Here is a 13,754-nt window from a genome sequence, read left to right on the forward strand (position 1 = left end):
TAGAAATTTACCTGACAGATGCAAGAACTGCAATCAATTGTGTCAACAAACTCTCAGCAAGACAGCAAATTTCCAAAACTGAAGAAGTATTCCTTTAAGTCAATACAGTTTAATGTCTCCTGATTCTGCTTCTCCACTATTTTAACAGGCTGAAAAAGATCATGTACAATCTATTAGTGTGGTCTTGTTGGACTAACAATAATATGGAATCAATTATAAAAAGTTTACCTAAAACTTGACTTGCAATACTGAATCTCTTTGGTTTCCTATCATTCATTGTTTAAAAGTGTGGAGAACTGAAAAATATAGCAGATGATCCTAACAACCCCTTTTGGATTAGAAATATCCAGGTGCTAGTTCTGGGCAATTGCCAACATTGGAACCCGATCTTAGCTTTTGGACAGCTGAAGAACTGACTCAAGGCCAGGAAACCAGGTGGTGAGCTGGCACCAACTTTTTGTTGGTCGACTACAGCAAAGCCCCACCAATATCAGAGGCATGAGTTATCTAAAAACCAATCAAAGCCGACTGACCAAAATATTAAAAAGAAAAGGAAAAATAAAACATTCTCCAGTTTACTCAAGACCTGGAGAGAAAAAGGAAATCTTACCAGTTCTGATGAACCTCGCAGTTTGGTTGATTTTTTTGAGTCATGAGTAACTGCAGCAGTGGCAGGTATAATTAATGCTTCTGATGGAGCCAAAGGAAAAACCAGATGTACACTGGAGAGTCAATATTGTCTAATCAATTCTTACTCCACTGCTACAACAATGTCGCAAGAAAAATGTTTGTCAATTATGCATCTTTGTTGTGACTCCCATGAAGTTCTTTGGAGGGTCTGAGGTATAACCAACTTAAAAGTAGCAAGTGGTCCATTCTGATCAAAAAGGGGTAAAAGAGGCAGCTTCATGTTTGTGGGCCAAAACTAAATTAATGTCATCCAAACCAATGTCCTCGATGAAACAAAGTGTCCTCCTGAGACACTGTATTAAGAAAATGGCATGGTTGGATTCCAGTAACATCTGATCATCTGATAACATAATAAATGTATGCCCAGTCTTTTCCTTTCACTCTCTCTAAAGTCATAGGTTGAAAGCTAAGAAAGGTTTGGTTCTGTCTGCTGCGGGAATCATGTAGAAATATACAGTCAAGCTTCAGACAAAATGGAAACCAAGAAAACTGACCAAGAGGACAGGAATGACATGCTATGGGAACATAAAAATGAAATTAGGAACATAACAAATAAAAGATGTTTTTGTCAGAATGTTCCTCGGAGTAACAGCCATAGTATGCCGGCACTCTTGCAACGCAATGCACTTTTATCCGAAGCATGATGGATTTCATCATCAAAGAAAAAAATTGCAAAACCTCTCATATTTACAGTGTTTTCCCTTATATTCCATCAGTAAGTGTGAGTGTTGATGAGCAAATACATATGTGTGCCCTTGGTAGCCACTGTGTAGTTCTTAGAGGCCATAGGAGTCTTGATTCATCAATACTCTTTGCCGTCATGTTGCCATCACCTCACATCAACTATGACACAGCAAACACACACACACACACACACACACACACACACACACACACACACACACACACACACACACACACACACACACACACACACACACACACACACACACACACACACACACACACACACACAATATCTCTAATTAGTTGATAGCCAAGTTACCTTAAGGCCACTACCCAAACCTAAATGATGTATAGTCTTAGACCTTCAGGAATGATCTCTTGTGTCCTGTACATCCAAAGCTTTAGTAGCCTTTTTTTTGCAGTTTCCAATCTTCATTTGTTTCAGACATCACTAAGAAAATACAACACGAGCAAGCTTCATATGCTTGCGCTCCACTGCAAACATGTAAACACAAACACAGCTTAGTGTGTTCACTGACCAGCCCTCCAGGACAACTGCTCCTTATACTCCAACACGAGATGAAGAGATTTCAGTCCAACCGTCCTCCTTTCCCTTTGTGACCTGGGTTGTTTTCAAGTGCTCCACTTCACTTTCATGTTTTCTCAATGTGTCATCTTTGCCTCACAGTGACGACGAGCTCTGGCTGTAGTTTCTGAGAGTCAGTCTGCTGTAGGGTGAGGGCGAGGGCGGGGAAGGGGGAGGATGGGAAGGGACTGGGGGGAGACACAGACCTGTCTCTGAGATGGGGGAGCCACTGCTGGAGGCCAGAGAGTCGCGGAACGGTGATGGAGGAGTCAAAGCAATTAGCTCCTCTTCCAACTCTGCCCTTCTCAGTGGGGAGTCGGCGAGACAGGTGACCAGGGCTCCTCGCATGGGGGAGATAGAACGGGAGGGCTGAGGGTGAGGGGGCGGCAGGGGGTAAGGTGAATGAGGGATGGAGTGAATGGGACAGCCTCCCCGGCTGACCAAGTTGGAGTCAACGGGGGGAAGCGGCTGGACGTCGGCATAGGTGGTGAGGGTGGGAGGCATCTGAAGTTCACGAGGTAACAGGTAGGGGTCGGGAGGGTGAGGAGAAGGGGGGGGATGTTTGTGCGTGTGCGAGTGCGTCGGAGAGGGTGACAGCATCATGTTGTTGAGCTCGGAGATGTTGGCGGTGAAGCGGTTTACCACACAGCTGATCTGAGCCATCAGTGCGTTCTGGGGCTCTCTGGGGTGATCGTCCATCACAACCAGGCGCAGGTCGCTACCAGCCACAGCAGAGCCACTGCTGGGGGGCCCACAGCTGCTGCTGCTGCCACCGCTGCAAATGCTACTCGAGTACTTTGGTATGCCGGCCATCTGAGCCTCCTCCGCCAAGCTCTCGCTGATCCTCTGGCTGACTGTGCTGATGGGCGAAGGCGTCTGGGGTTGGTAGGTGATGGAATAGCGCTCCTCTGCCTCAGAGAGCTCGTACAGAGTCTTATCGGCACTGGAGTCGGGGTGAGTGGGCAGCGAGGACAAGGAGGGCAGGGAGGGCAGGGAGGGGAGGGAGGGCAGAGGCATGTGCAGGGGCAGGTCAGCCCCACCGCAATACCGTTCCTCGGCGGTTTTAGAAAAGGGCTTAATGACAGCAGTCTGATTGTTCTCCTTCTTTTTGATGTGGAAGGAGAGGCGCTGCCACAGGTGGTTTCCACGGGAAGTGCTGCGCTCTGTCTGCGCCCAAGACACTGATTTCCCATTGGAGCTGCAGAATGAGAAAGAGGAAGACAGGTTTGGATGCTTTTTGCCAGTTTGACGTGGAAATTGTCTAAAACAGAAAATGAAACACTTGACTGGATTGTCTTTGTTCATTCACATGTTTCAAAGAGCAGCTGCTTTGACAAGAGTGAGATCACATGGGGGCAAAAGTAAAAGTTTCTATTCAATCTGATGACTTAATTTTATACCTGCAGTTCAATGTGTACTTCATAAATACAGTGTACAAGGAGGAGCCCCCTTTGGTTGAATACAGGACTTCCAAATGTTTTTCAGAATACAAGACATTATTGTTAATGGCTGCAATGAAAAGTGAAACTCGTATGTGCAAGATAGATGATTTTATTTGACAGTCTGCAACCGTCGTAACTATATTGGTTTGGCAAAAATATTTTATGACTCTAATTTGTTTCCATTACTCTAGGAGTCAGTTATAAAAGTTTGAGTTTCAATGAAGTATTCCATAGTTTTATGATTCACTCATTTCCTTTCATTAGGATTCAAGAGTAAGATTAGACTATTCATGGATTTCCACATTGTATGTTTCATATGTATCATATTTGAAGGGAAAATAAACAGTGAGACGTTTATTCCCCAGAAGCATCCGCATGAGAACAAAAGAGTACCAAACACAATTGTCCTTACTTTTTGTGCTGTTTATATAATTGTATGTCTTTTTTTTCTTATATGACTTTTGAAATGAAAACTTTAATACTTTAAAAGAAAAACTAAATCTGTACTGCCAGTTTATTAGGCTGCTCGTTATCACTTTGAGTTCATTTCATTATCTTGATAAGTAATGTCAATTAGCAGATTTAAGCATATTGAAATGGAGCCTGATTACACTGCAATTAATATTCTGCCCTATTTTTAACTAACAGTCTGTTCTTCATTTGAGTCAACTTCTCTTTCCCCATTTCCCTTTGCATGTTTTAATTTCCCCCACCTTTCTCTACATCGCATCAGTCAAAGTCCTCCCCCTCCTTTTGTCAGGTTAATTAGTGTGATTAATCTAAGGAGGAACTCCTGATTAAGCCTCACGCCGCTGTGGCTGAGGTTGAAATGAACTCAAATCCCCCCAGAGACAAATACGGCCCCACACACTCAAACACTGTGCGACACTCTTGTACACACATGTCCATATGCTGCACTTGTACTGTGATGCACTCGTTTGTTCCCGGAGGAAAAGTGCTGTACAATAGATTTTAGATATGGTGCACATAATGAAGAAGGACTTCTGTAAGGATAACTTATATTCTGATTGTAATGTCTTCTGAAAATAAACCAAGCACTCTCTGGTATCTCTTTCATTTCGTTCGAACCTCCATCAAATATTTCCTTCAAATATCGACTCTTTCCCCTCTGGCCTGCTGGATTTATGTCTGTCTGCAATGACTGCATCGCAAAGACAACAGCTCCCAGTTCTGCACCGAGGAGACAGACAACCCTGCCAATTACCATCGCCCACAGAGGACGACAGGAGCAAAAAGAGAGAGCGAGAGGAAGAGAAGAAGAAGGGAACCAAGATGGAAACACTCCTGACATGTCTTATAAGAGTGTGATTGAAATCTTGCTTGCCAAGCGGGGTGAGCTGGTGTAACCTGCTGACAAACAAAAATGTGTCCTTGTCTTTTTTTTTTACCATTTTCATTTTGGGCAAGTGGCTGTGCGTTCACCCCCACCCACTTTGTATTCTTTGATCGCTTCCTTGTCACTGTAGATGACTTGTTGATAGCCTTAAGCTGCGTGTGAAAGCTATTACATCTTTTTTTTTTACTCGTCCTCTTTATTCCTCATTCTCTTTATTCCTCTCTTTTCCAATATATCTGGATATTTCTCACTCTCCCTCTTTGCATCCATCTTTCTCTCTCTTTATAATTTTCCTTGCAGTCTTTTTATTCTCACCTCCTGAGTTCATCCCTGTCTGTCTCTGTCTCTGCCATGTCTCCATTAGGCAATTGTCTGCAGTTCATGCCACGGTCAGAGGAACATTTGAGCAGACTCCGGGGGAGTACAGAGGCTCAATCTCTTATAAAGCTTTAACATACACACAGTAAAAAGTCCGAGAAGGGTGGAGTCATTGTAGAAATGATGTCTTGAATTAATACTGATGAGAAACCTGGAATAAATCTGGATGCATGCACGCACGCACGCACACACACACACACACGCACACACACACACACACACACGCACACACACACACACACACACACACACACACACACACACACACACACACACACACACACACACACACACACACACACACACACACACACACACACACCTGAGTGTCTCTCCAGTCGAGCCTCTTCGTTTCCACAGGTTAACCAGGCTTGAAGACCGGCTGGCAGCGGAGGACGATTTCCCATCGCCAACGTGCATGCGCACCACTGTGCTCGTAGTAAAGGCACTGCGCACATTACGCTCTGGTTTGGCCAGAATGATATACACCTGAAATGGAATAATTAAACATAAAAAAAAAGATATTATTCAAGCATGCACAAAATGTCCTGATACATATCTCATTTTCTGAACACATTGTGCTGTCTGTTTACTGTATTTTTTTAATAAATGCTTTTTCAAAGAGCAATGACTCACATCGCTGATGTAATACAAACAGTGCCGTAGAGTGCAAAAATGCTTTGAGTGATTTAATTCCCTGTGCTGTTCAAGAGTATGAATAGGTAGCTATTGTGGCAGAGACACTATTTTTAACTAATGTTTTCTTTTGATTCCTCTAAAAACTGTACTTGAATATTACATTTTAATCACTAAGTGTATGGTTCACATAATGCCTGTGCAGAACCAGCCACACAACATCTTTACTCCATACTGTCAGGGTGGTCAAAACCACCAAAAACAAGTGGGAAGAAAAAAACAAGAGCAGAGCAGGTGTGTTGTCCTGTACACTAAAAGAACGCCTGACAAGCAAATCAGAACAAACGATTCTTTTGGGGCTTTTAGCAGCGAGTGAAAAATGTGAGGGAAATTTGTGTCAAAGCAGAAAAAAGAGGGAACCTGCGGGATGTTATTTCAGACTTACCTTCGGTACAAACATGCAGCACAGAGCCACAGTGGCACTGAGGCTTACACTGAAGCACATAGTGATGATTTTGTAGTTGGAGCCAAAGTAGATGGGGACAAAAGCCAGCCAGATAATACAGGTGGTGTACATGGTAAAGGCAATGTACTTAGCCTCATTGAAATTAGCTGGGACGTTGCGGGTCTTTGAGAGTCAGAGAGGGTAAAAGAGAAAGAAAAAAATGTCTTAACACAAATGTACAATTGTTGAAAGATTCTATGCATTTTGAATTTATTTGGAACAATAAAGCAAACAGGGACACACAGATCACACATGTTGTTAGCACACTGGCTTTACCGTGCAGTTATAATTTAATTTCTAACCTCACTAACCAACCTGTTGAAGTGAGTTAGGTGAAGCATAAGTTCACAACCCTCCACCAACCAGTGTGCATGGGTGTGTTCAACTGTGATGCTCATAAACACAGGCAATATATTTGTTAGAGGTGCACTGCATTCCAGCTATTGTCTCTCTTTTCATGATTCTGCTTCCATTCTCCACCGAAAATGGATAGCTGCAGGCCACTGATAATCAAACATTGACTTTATAATGTGTTCATTTACTGCTGGTGAAAGGTTTCTGACAAGCAAACAAATTGCAGTTCAGTCAGTTTTTATTTTTTCAAATCCATGTCGGTGGCATTTTTCTTTCTCATAAAACAGCTTTTAGAAAAACATGCACTGTGCATAATGTATGTGCTCTTAAACCTTCACATACTGATAATCTTTCTTAAAAAACATTAAAAATAAAATGCTTCAGAACAGTTACACTCCAGTACCTTGAAGGCATAAAAGGTGCAGCTGAGGATGAGCAGGCCATTGTATCCTAGTGGGGAAACAACGCCGAGGTTGGTGGTGTTGCAAATGAGGTTGACCTGGCGGATGCTGGGGTAGTCGTGGATGACCTGTGGGTGTAGGAAGAAACATGGCAGACTGTCACTGGGACAAGACCTGAAAACATCTTTTCAATCAATTCAGCACTTCTTTATGAAAACTGCAAATGGTGGCTATGATTATGCCACAACACGCCAAAAGAACATTTTGGAAGCACTGCCAATTAAGTAGCTGACAGTTTATTCAGCACGCTTCCAACTTCAGATGCGCGGTACCTTAAGGTTGTTGGCAAAACAACTCAATGCTAAAATGCTTTTAGAGCATGAAAATTACAGTGTTTTACTAAAAAGCTTTTGAAAGTATGGCCCCTGCTGATGAGTCAGCCATTGTATTTGTTAAATGTTGTGTTTTACAGATTCAAGAAAACTACAATCATAGCAGGTTATCATTTCTGAGCAGTGTTAAAGGTTGCTGTTGATTCTGTTACTGTTCTAAATGTGGTGAATCGTTTTGTTTGAAACATGCAAATCTCATATTTAAAACCTCAACGTTGGCATTGTCTTCCATCTGTGATGTTTGGCACACCCTGCTCTATACAATTCAGAATTATACAAACTGACATGAAATAAGTTCCTGCAATGGATTTACAATGGGTGGTTAGAACTATTTAGTCCAAACATTGACATGATGTAAAGTGACACATATGCTTTACATGGAGTTAATAGAATAATCAATCTAGTCTTGAACAACATCCCGGGACTCTTATGCACATGGAGAAGACTGAAAACAATCCAGGATGACCTGAAAACATCCAGCATACTAACAGCTTGTCCTCCACACTCTCTATTTATCGAGTCTTTAATTAAAAATATTCATTCAACATGGCATTGAATTAGTGTGAAAATGTGTAGTGGTCACTTAAGCTTAGCATTGTTTCTTTTGGGGGGGATTGTTCCTACTGTAGAGAATGGGCCAACATTTTTGTATATACGTGTGAAATCTTTTTAATATTCAGCGAAAGTTCAAGAAGATTGAATTATTTTCTTGCCAGAAGCAGCTATATTTTACATGCTGCTCTTTCAGTTTTGCTCAGTGTAAGCAAAAACTGAATTTTGAGAGATTAGCAGCCTAATTACAGTATACATCTCCTACTGAATAGTCACATGCCTGCCCACACAGAGCTCACCTTAGGTGGCTCCATGAGGAAAAGAGCCACAATGATACCCAGCTGTAGCAGTATGAGCAGGAAGGCAATGATGAGCTGAGCACAGGCAGACATGAAGCGAGGTTTCTTTGTACAGATCTTCTTCTTGCTTCCTGCCAGGATCCGTGCGATGCGATTTGTCTGTAGTCACATGATCCAACAACATCAGTAGAGAGAATGTATACTGATCCCACTGTATGAAAAGCATATTCTAGGTATTTGCTCCCTTAATTTTTTTTCTCCCACTTCATTCACAGTCATGCTCATGGTGCCGTCAATGAGAAATAAGCAATTTAAATAAAAAAAACAAAAACACTGCACTGTCAAAAGCTGAATCTGGAGCTGTAATGTCAAGTTATTTGTGAAAAATCTGTGCTGTATGTTCACTTGACTTTTATTCCCAATACCTCAGTGGGCAGGAGAAGGACAAACCCGCTGCATTATGATGTTTCTGTGCTTCCTGGCTCGATAATTTGCTGTATCAGGGGACTGTGACCTTTTTTTAGCGAGTTTTCTTCTGATTAAACCGAGAGTCTTCACCCTACTCCCAGAAGTATTTCTACTGCTGACTTTCTGGTGTCTGACGTTTTTTTTCTGTGGTAATTCCCCACTGAACTATGCCGGCTCAGAATGCACTATGTACGATTTCTAATGCCAAGGGGACTCCTAGCCTTTGGAGGTAATTACTTTAAACTTTAGCCTCGCACGAATCCTGCGAAGGCTATCTCATGCTTAGTCATACATTCTCAACTCAGCCCTTTACCTTTGTGACAAGTGCAGAGTAGCTCATGGCAGGGGACAGGCCGATTCCAAGTCGTTGGAGGTAGCAGTGCATGACGTGGGGCTTGGCTATGAGGCTGAAGGTGCACAGGTATCCCAGACAGATACCAGCCAGTATGATGTAACATAGCTCCCTGCTAGAAGATTTCACTACTGGGGTGTCCCGAAACCTGAAAAGACACAGCAAGACACACATGTACAGACACAATCAGACAATCACAAGATAGATAATCTCAGAGAGGCTGTGCAAGTCATGCTACACATCTCAAGTCCTTTTGCCATTGTTATTGGTTCTTTCTGAGATATGCAACAATCGATTACCTGATAAATACAGCAGTGGTGAAGAATGTCGCCATGAGGCCGAGGCAGGCAAAAACCACAGCGGCAATGGGCTCAGGGTCTCCCCAACGCAGATATTCCACTGGGATTGGGTCACAGCCTGAAAACAAATAGAGCATATACAGATGAACATATCTGAGTCCCTTTATTTGATATGCAAGATTATGTAGCTCTTTAATGTTGAGTGAGCTTTAAGCAAACGTTTTTTTGACATTTTAAAGTATTTTTTGTAATGGAGTTTGCAACCAATTAAAAGAAATTTCATTGCACTGCAGGGGAAAATGTCCCTGAGGCCACCAGACTGGACAGATAAAGTTTGACGTCTGTTGGCCCCACAGGTGTGAAAGACTTGTTATCTGGCTGATGAGCTGTGCAGTGCAAATAGCAGTGGGAATGTTATCAGTGGCTATAAATGAAAGCAGGTTTAAACAGGAAATGTCAGTACTGCGGTGTTAGAAAATGAGACTTCTTTTTTTATAAGTACCTTTTAAGTTTTAGTGCAAGTGTTGCAACATGTGGTTTTGTATCAAATACTTAATTTGTCATTTTAATTTGTCTTCATTTAAGCTCTAAAAATTGTGTCTTAACCTTAAAAATGAAAGGAGGCCTGTTGGGAAAAAGCCTTGCCTCACTGATCTATGTCATCCACTCCTTCATTACTCTTCTTACATTTTTGTCATTAATCTTCCAACTTTTTTTCACACTTCCCTGTCATTCAATATTTCATCCTGTTTCATATCACGTTTTGTCTCTTTGTAATACTCCTATATATCACTCTGCACTCTTTTTTTCCTCTTCTAATATCTGCCTCACCTCCCTTGACCCTCATCTGTCCGACCTTGTTTCCTAATTCTCTCCCTCAAACTGTGTCTTTCCATCTTCCTCAAGTCTCATTAATTAAAGGGACAGTTCTAATTCTGATCCATCTAAATACTTGCTTGAATTAAAATACCTACATAGCTTGAGGATTTGGGCTGCAAGTGTTTGAATGTACATCAACTCTCTAATAATTCAATTCTGAAGTAACTTCTGCTATTTATTAATTGTGTTCTCTTCTTTTTCCTGGATGCATGCACACAGCACTCGATTATAATAACCGAGAGGAAGAGACAGGGACGTCATTAAAGAGATTAAAGTTATTTAAAAATAACAATGTCTTTACCATGGTCAACAAAGTTTATTACATTACTGATATGGAAACAACCCACTAATTGCTGGACAGGCGGCTAAGGAGATGGTAACAAAGAGAGAAACAAGTCAAGCAAGAGCGTTTGACATGTGGCTCACTTACAGTCACCTTAGTGACTAGTAAAAAGTTAATAAAATATCCATCTCAGCCATGATTTAAATGATGGAAAGTGTTGAACGGCGACGAGCAAATAGTCGTATCACATTTATAAATGGAAATGCTTCATAAAATCCCACATCTATCTTTCAACTCCCTTTTTCTCTGTTAACTTTTCACTCTTTTAGGAGAAACTTGTGGGCCATGAGGGGTAGAGACCAGCCAATAAAAATGTGAGGTGGGATCAAACTCAGAAACATGCTGGGAATTTAGCTTTGATTAATCCTGCCCACATTAATCTAGATGCTGGGCAGAAAATCCCCTATCAGTGTTCACTTTGGCTTCTCTCAGAGCACTCCACAATAATTGTCTATGTCAGCAAATTAGTACTTAATTAGTTTGATGAACCGGAAGGAAACCGTGTGGTGTCTGGCCATCAACCAAACCAGCACATAAAGGGGAGAGGAGCCATTTGAAGGGTTCAGTCAATTCAAAGTTTTGAAGCAAACTCCATCGAACGTTCTCAGACTCCAAACTGTGAAACCACTGAAGAGGCTCAAATCCCAAAGCTAATCCTCCATTTTTATGCTCCCTTCACTTCCACTTCCTATGAGTGTTCAGCTCCTCCATTCATCTCCCTCGGACTCCCTTTTACCATGACTTCATGTTTCAATGTATTATTTCTTTTTGTCTTGTCTTGTTTTTGCTGTCTCAACAGCTTCCACGGTTTTCACGCCCACTTCACTTCTACCTATCAGCTGAGGGATTGCTCTATGTATTGTCTCAGCCTGTTTATGTTCTCTTCTTCACCACTTTTCTCTCCTTTCTTTTGACCTAGGGGAGACACATCAAATTGTCTGCTGGTGGAACAGGACAAGCAGTTTGTTTACACCTCGTTATTACTGAACCATATAGCCCCACGGGGTGGGACGCACGGCACTTATCGTTGATGAAATGAGACTCGCACACGTCGTCGCACTCATAAACTTTCCCCCACCGGGACACAGAAGCCAATGCAGTGATAACCAGGGTGACGTTTGTTGGAGAAAGCAGTTTTTTTGACTACAGGTGGGTGAGATGGAAGGAGAGAGGGCCATTAGTGGAAATCCTACTGTTTGAAAATCCTTTCTACAGTTAAAAAAGAAATATGTAGTATTAGGTCAGGTTGCAATTTCATTAAAACTTAGACTTATTGTGAAGAATTTATGGAATGAACCCAATGATATAATGCCGACAAAATAGTGCAAGACCAAATTAAACGTAGACTTCCAATAGCTGTTGCCCACGGAACTCCATTTCAGGATAATAATACAGGAAATTCAGCATTCAGCCAACTACTTGGCATGAGGCAAACAGTGAGTTTGATTTTAGAGTTAATCACATTAATTTCATTTGATGTGTGACACATGTTGCTCTGTTGCATTTTTGGTTTTAAAATATGTTCGTTTTTTTCTGGGTGTGTTATGAGTGCTCTGCTGATGAAAATGCTTTTTCGCATTAGAGATGGTAGCCTTTACTCACCAAAGGAAACATAACTAATTGACCAGACAGTCGAATGTCCCCCCCGACTCCCAAACCTTCACACCCAACAGAAAACCTCTTCATAATATTTTAACTCTTTGTTCTGCTTATTATTGCACGACTACCTCATTACACATTATTTTGTATCAGTTTACCGCACGTTTGAGCTTAGAGATTTTTTGTCTGTCTCCAATACTGAAATCCGATCAAAATTTTAAACAGGAATGGCTTCATGTTTTAATCATTGAGCTTGTCGAGGAGCGCTGAGCAGTTAGAATAATGAGCAGCTGAAAGCACAGCACAGAACTATTCAGCCGCTTCGAACGCAATGGAGGGGAAACACATTCTCACAGCAACTAAAATGTATTGAACTGCATTGAAAGCTGCTCTTGATGTGGAATAATTAAAACTCTAGTGTCCAAGCTGATAAGAAATTAAAGAAAGGCAAATGGCAGGGAGTGCATGGGAGGAAAGAGAAAAGCAGTTTCCTCCTCGCAGTTTCTCTCTCTAATGCAGCTGCTGAAGGACTGGTTGTACCATAACAATGTGCTATAATGGCATGCTGGAAAAATGGACAGAACTCCAGTGAGTCCAATTCTGCTTAATATCCTTCACCTTCCCGAAGATCCCCCTCGCATATTTGCACATGCGCATAGTATTGCTTATTCAGTTGGGAGCTCTCAGCAGGGTAACAGTAATGCTTTAATGTTTCTTGTAGGACCTATCGGACAACAATGGAGATGCGATCACACACACAGGAATATGCAGATACTGACCTGTGAGGCCATGATTAGGCCACGACCCCAGCTCACAGGCTCGGCAGGTGTACTCGTCAAATACAAACTCGTTTTCTTTACAGAGAGTGCACGTCCAGCAGCAGCTCACCTCACCTTTACGGATCACCTGGAAGAGACCGAAAACACATTCCCGAATGGACAGATGCATATTTCTATCTGTACAAGTGAGTAAGTATATTAAACATCTGCAAAAGCCACTGAATTCTTGTGCAATTTTACTTCAGTATCAACTCAAGTCTGAAAGCGGGGCTTTTTTAAACGCAGGTTTTTTTTTTTTTAAATAAGGACCAAAAAAGTGATTTTTGCTGTGTGAGATTGTGACAAATCACAGAAATTAGTTTTCTACCCACAATAAAATGCAAACATTTCAATCAAAACGTCTCTAATGTTGCAATGATCAACAGTAAAAGTAGAGTGCAATTGTTAAAAATGTACTTCTTCTAAGTGAGTCATGGTCCTTAAGATCCCCTGTTCTATATGCTAGTAAATGATCACGATTGATCTATTCTGGATTTAGTTAAAGTTATGGAAGTTTGTTACTTTTGGCTTGAAGGATGCGGTTGCATAGCTGCTGTTTCTTTTTGTTCTGCTCTTTGAGGCAGATGTTGGCTTTAGCGTTTAAAAGAACTAGTTTATTTCAGCTATGTGTCATTTTGTTCTGGTTCTTTAGCTCATCATTGGCGGATAAATCAGCTTCTTTCAAGTGCAGGTGTTTTGCTGAATTTTGCATGACCA

General features: G+C 41.6%; 1 protein-coding gene across 1 annotated transcript in view; it reads right to left on the reverse strand.

The window, feature by feature from the left end:
* Positions 1-2,059: 2,059 nt before the first annotated feature.
* The window catches only part of grm5b (glutamate receptor, metabotropic 5b), a gene marked incomplete at both ends in the record, with an annotated part of 62,998 nt that continues 51,303 nt past the window's right edge, over positions 2,060-13,754 (reverse strand). The window contains 8 exons of the mRNA XM_080505751.1: positions 2,060-3,161; positions 5,463-5,629; positions 6,222-6,404; positions 7,039-7,164; positions 8,280-8,438; positions 9,061-9,247; positions 9,399-9,516; positions 12,999-13,125. Coding sequence (XP_080361877.1) covers positions 2,060-3,161; positions 5,463-5,629; positions 6,222-6,404; positions 7,039-7,164; positions 8,280-8,438; positions 9,061-9,247; positions 9,399-9,516; positions 12,999-13,125 — 2,169 coding nt within the window. The remainder of the gene's footprint in view (positions 3,162-5,462; positions 5,630-6,221; positions 6,405-7,038; positions 7,165-8,279; positions 8,439-9,060; positions 9,248-9,398; positions 9,517-12,998; positions 13,126-13,754) is intronic.

Source organism: Blennius ocellaris (genome assembly GCF_963422515.1).
Source record: "Blennius ocellaris genome assembly, chromosome: 2".
Taxonomy (NCBI): domain Eukaryota; kingdom Metazoa; phylum Chordata; class Actinopteri; order Blenniiformes; family Blenniidae; genus Blennius; species Blennius ocellaris.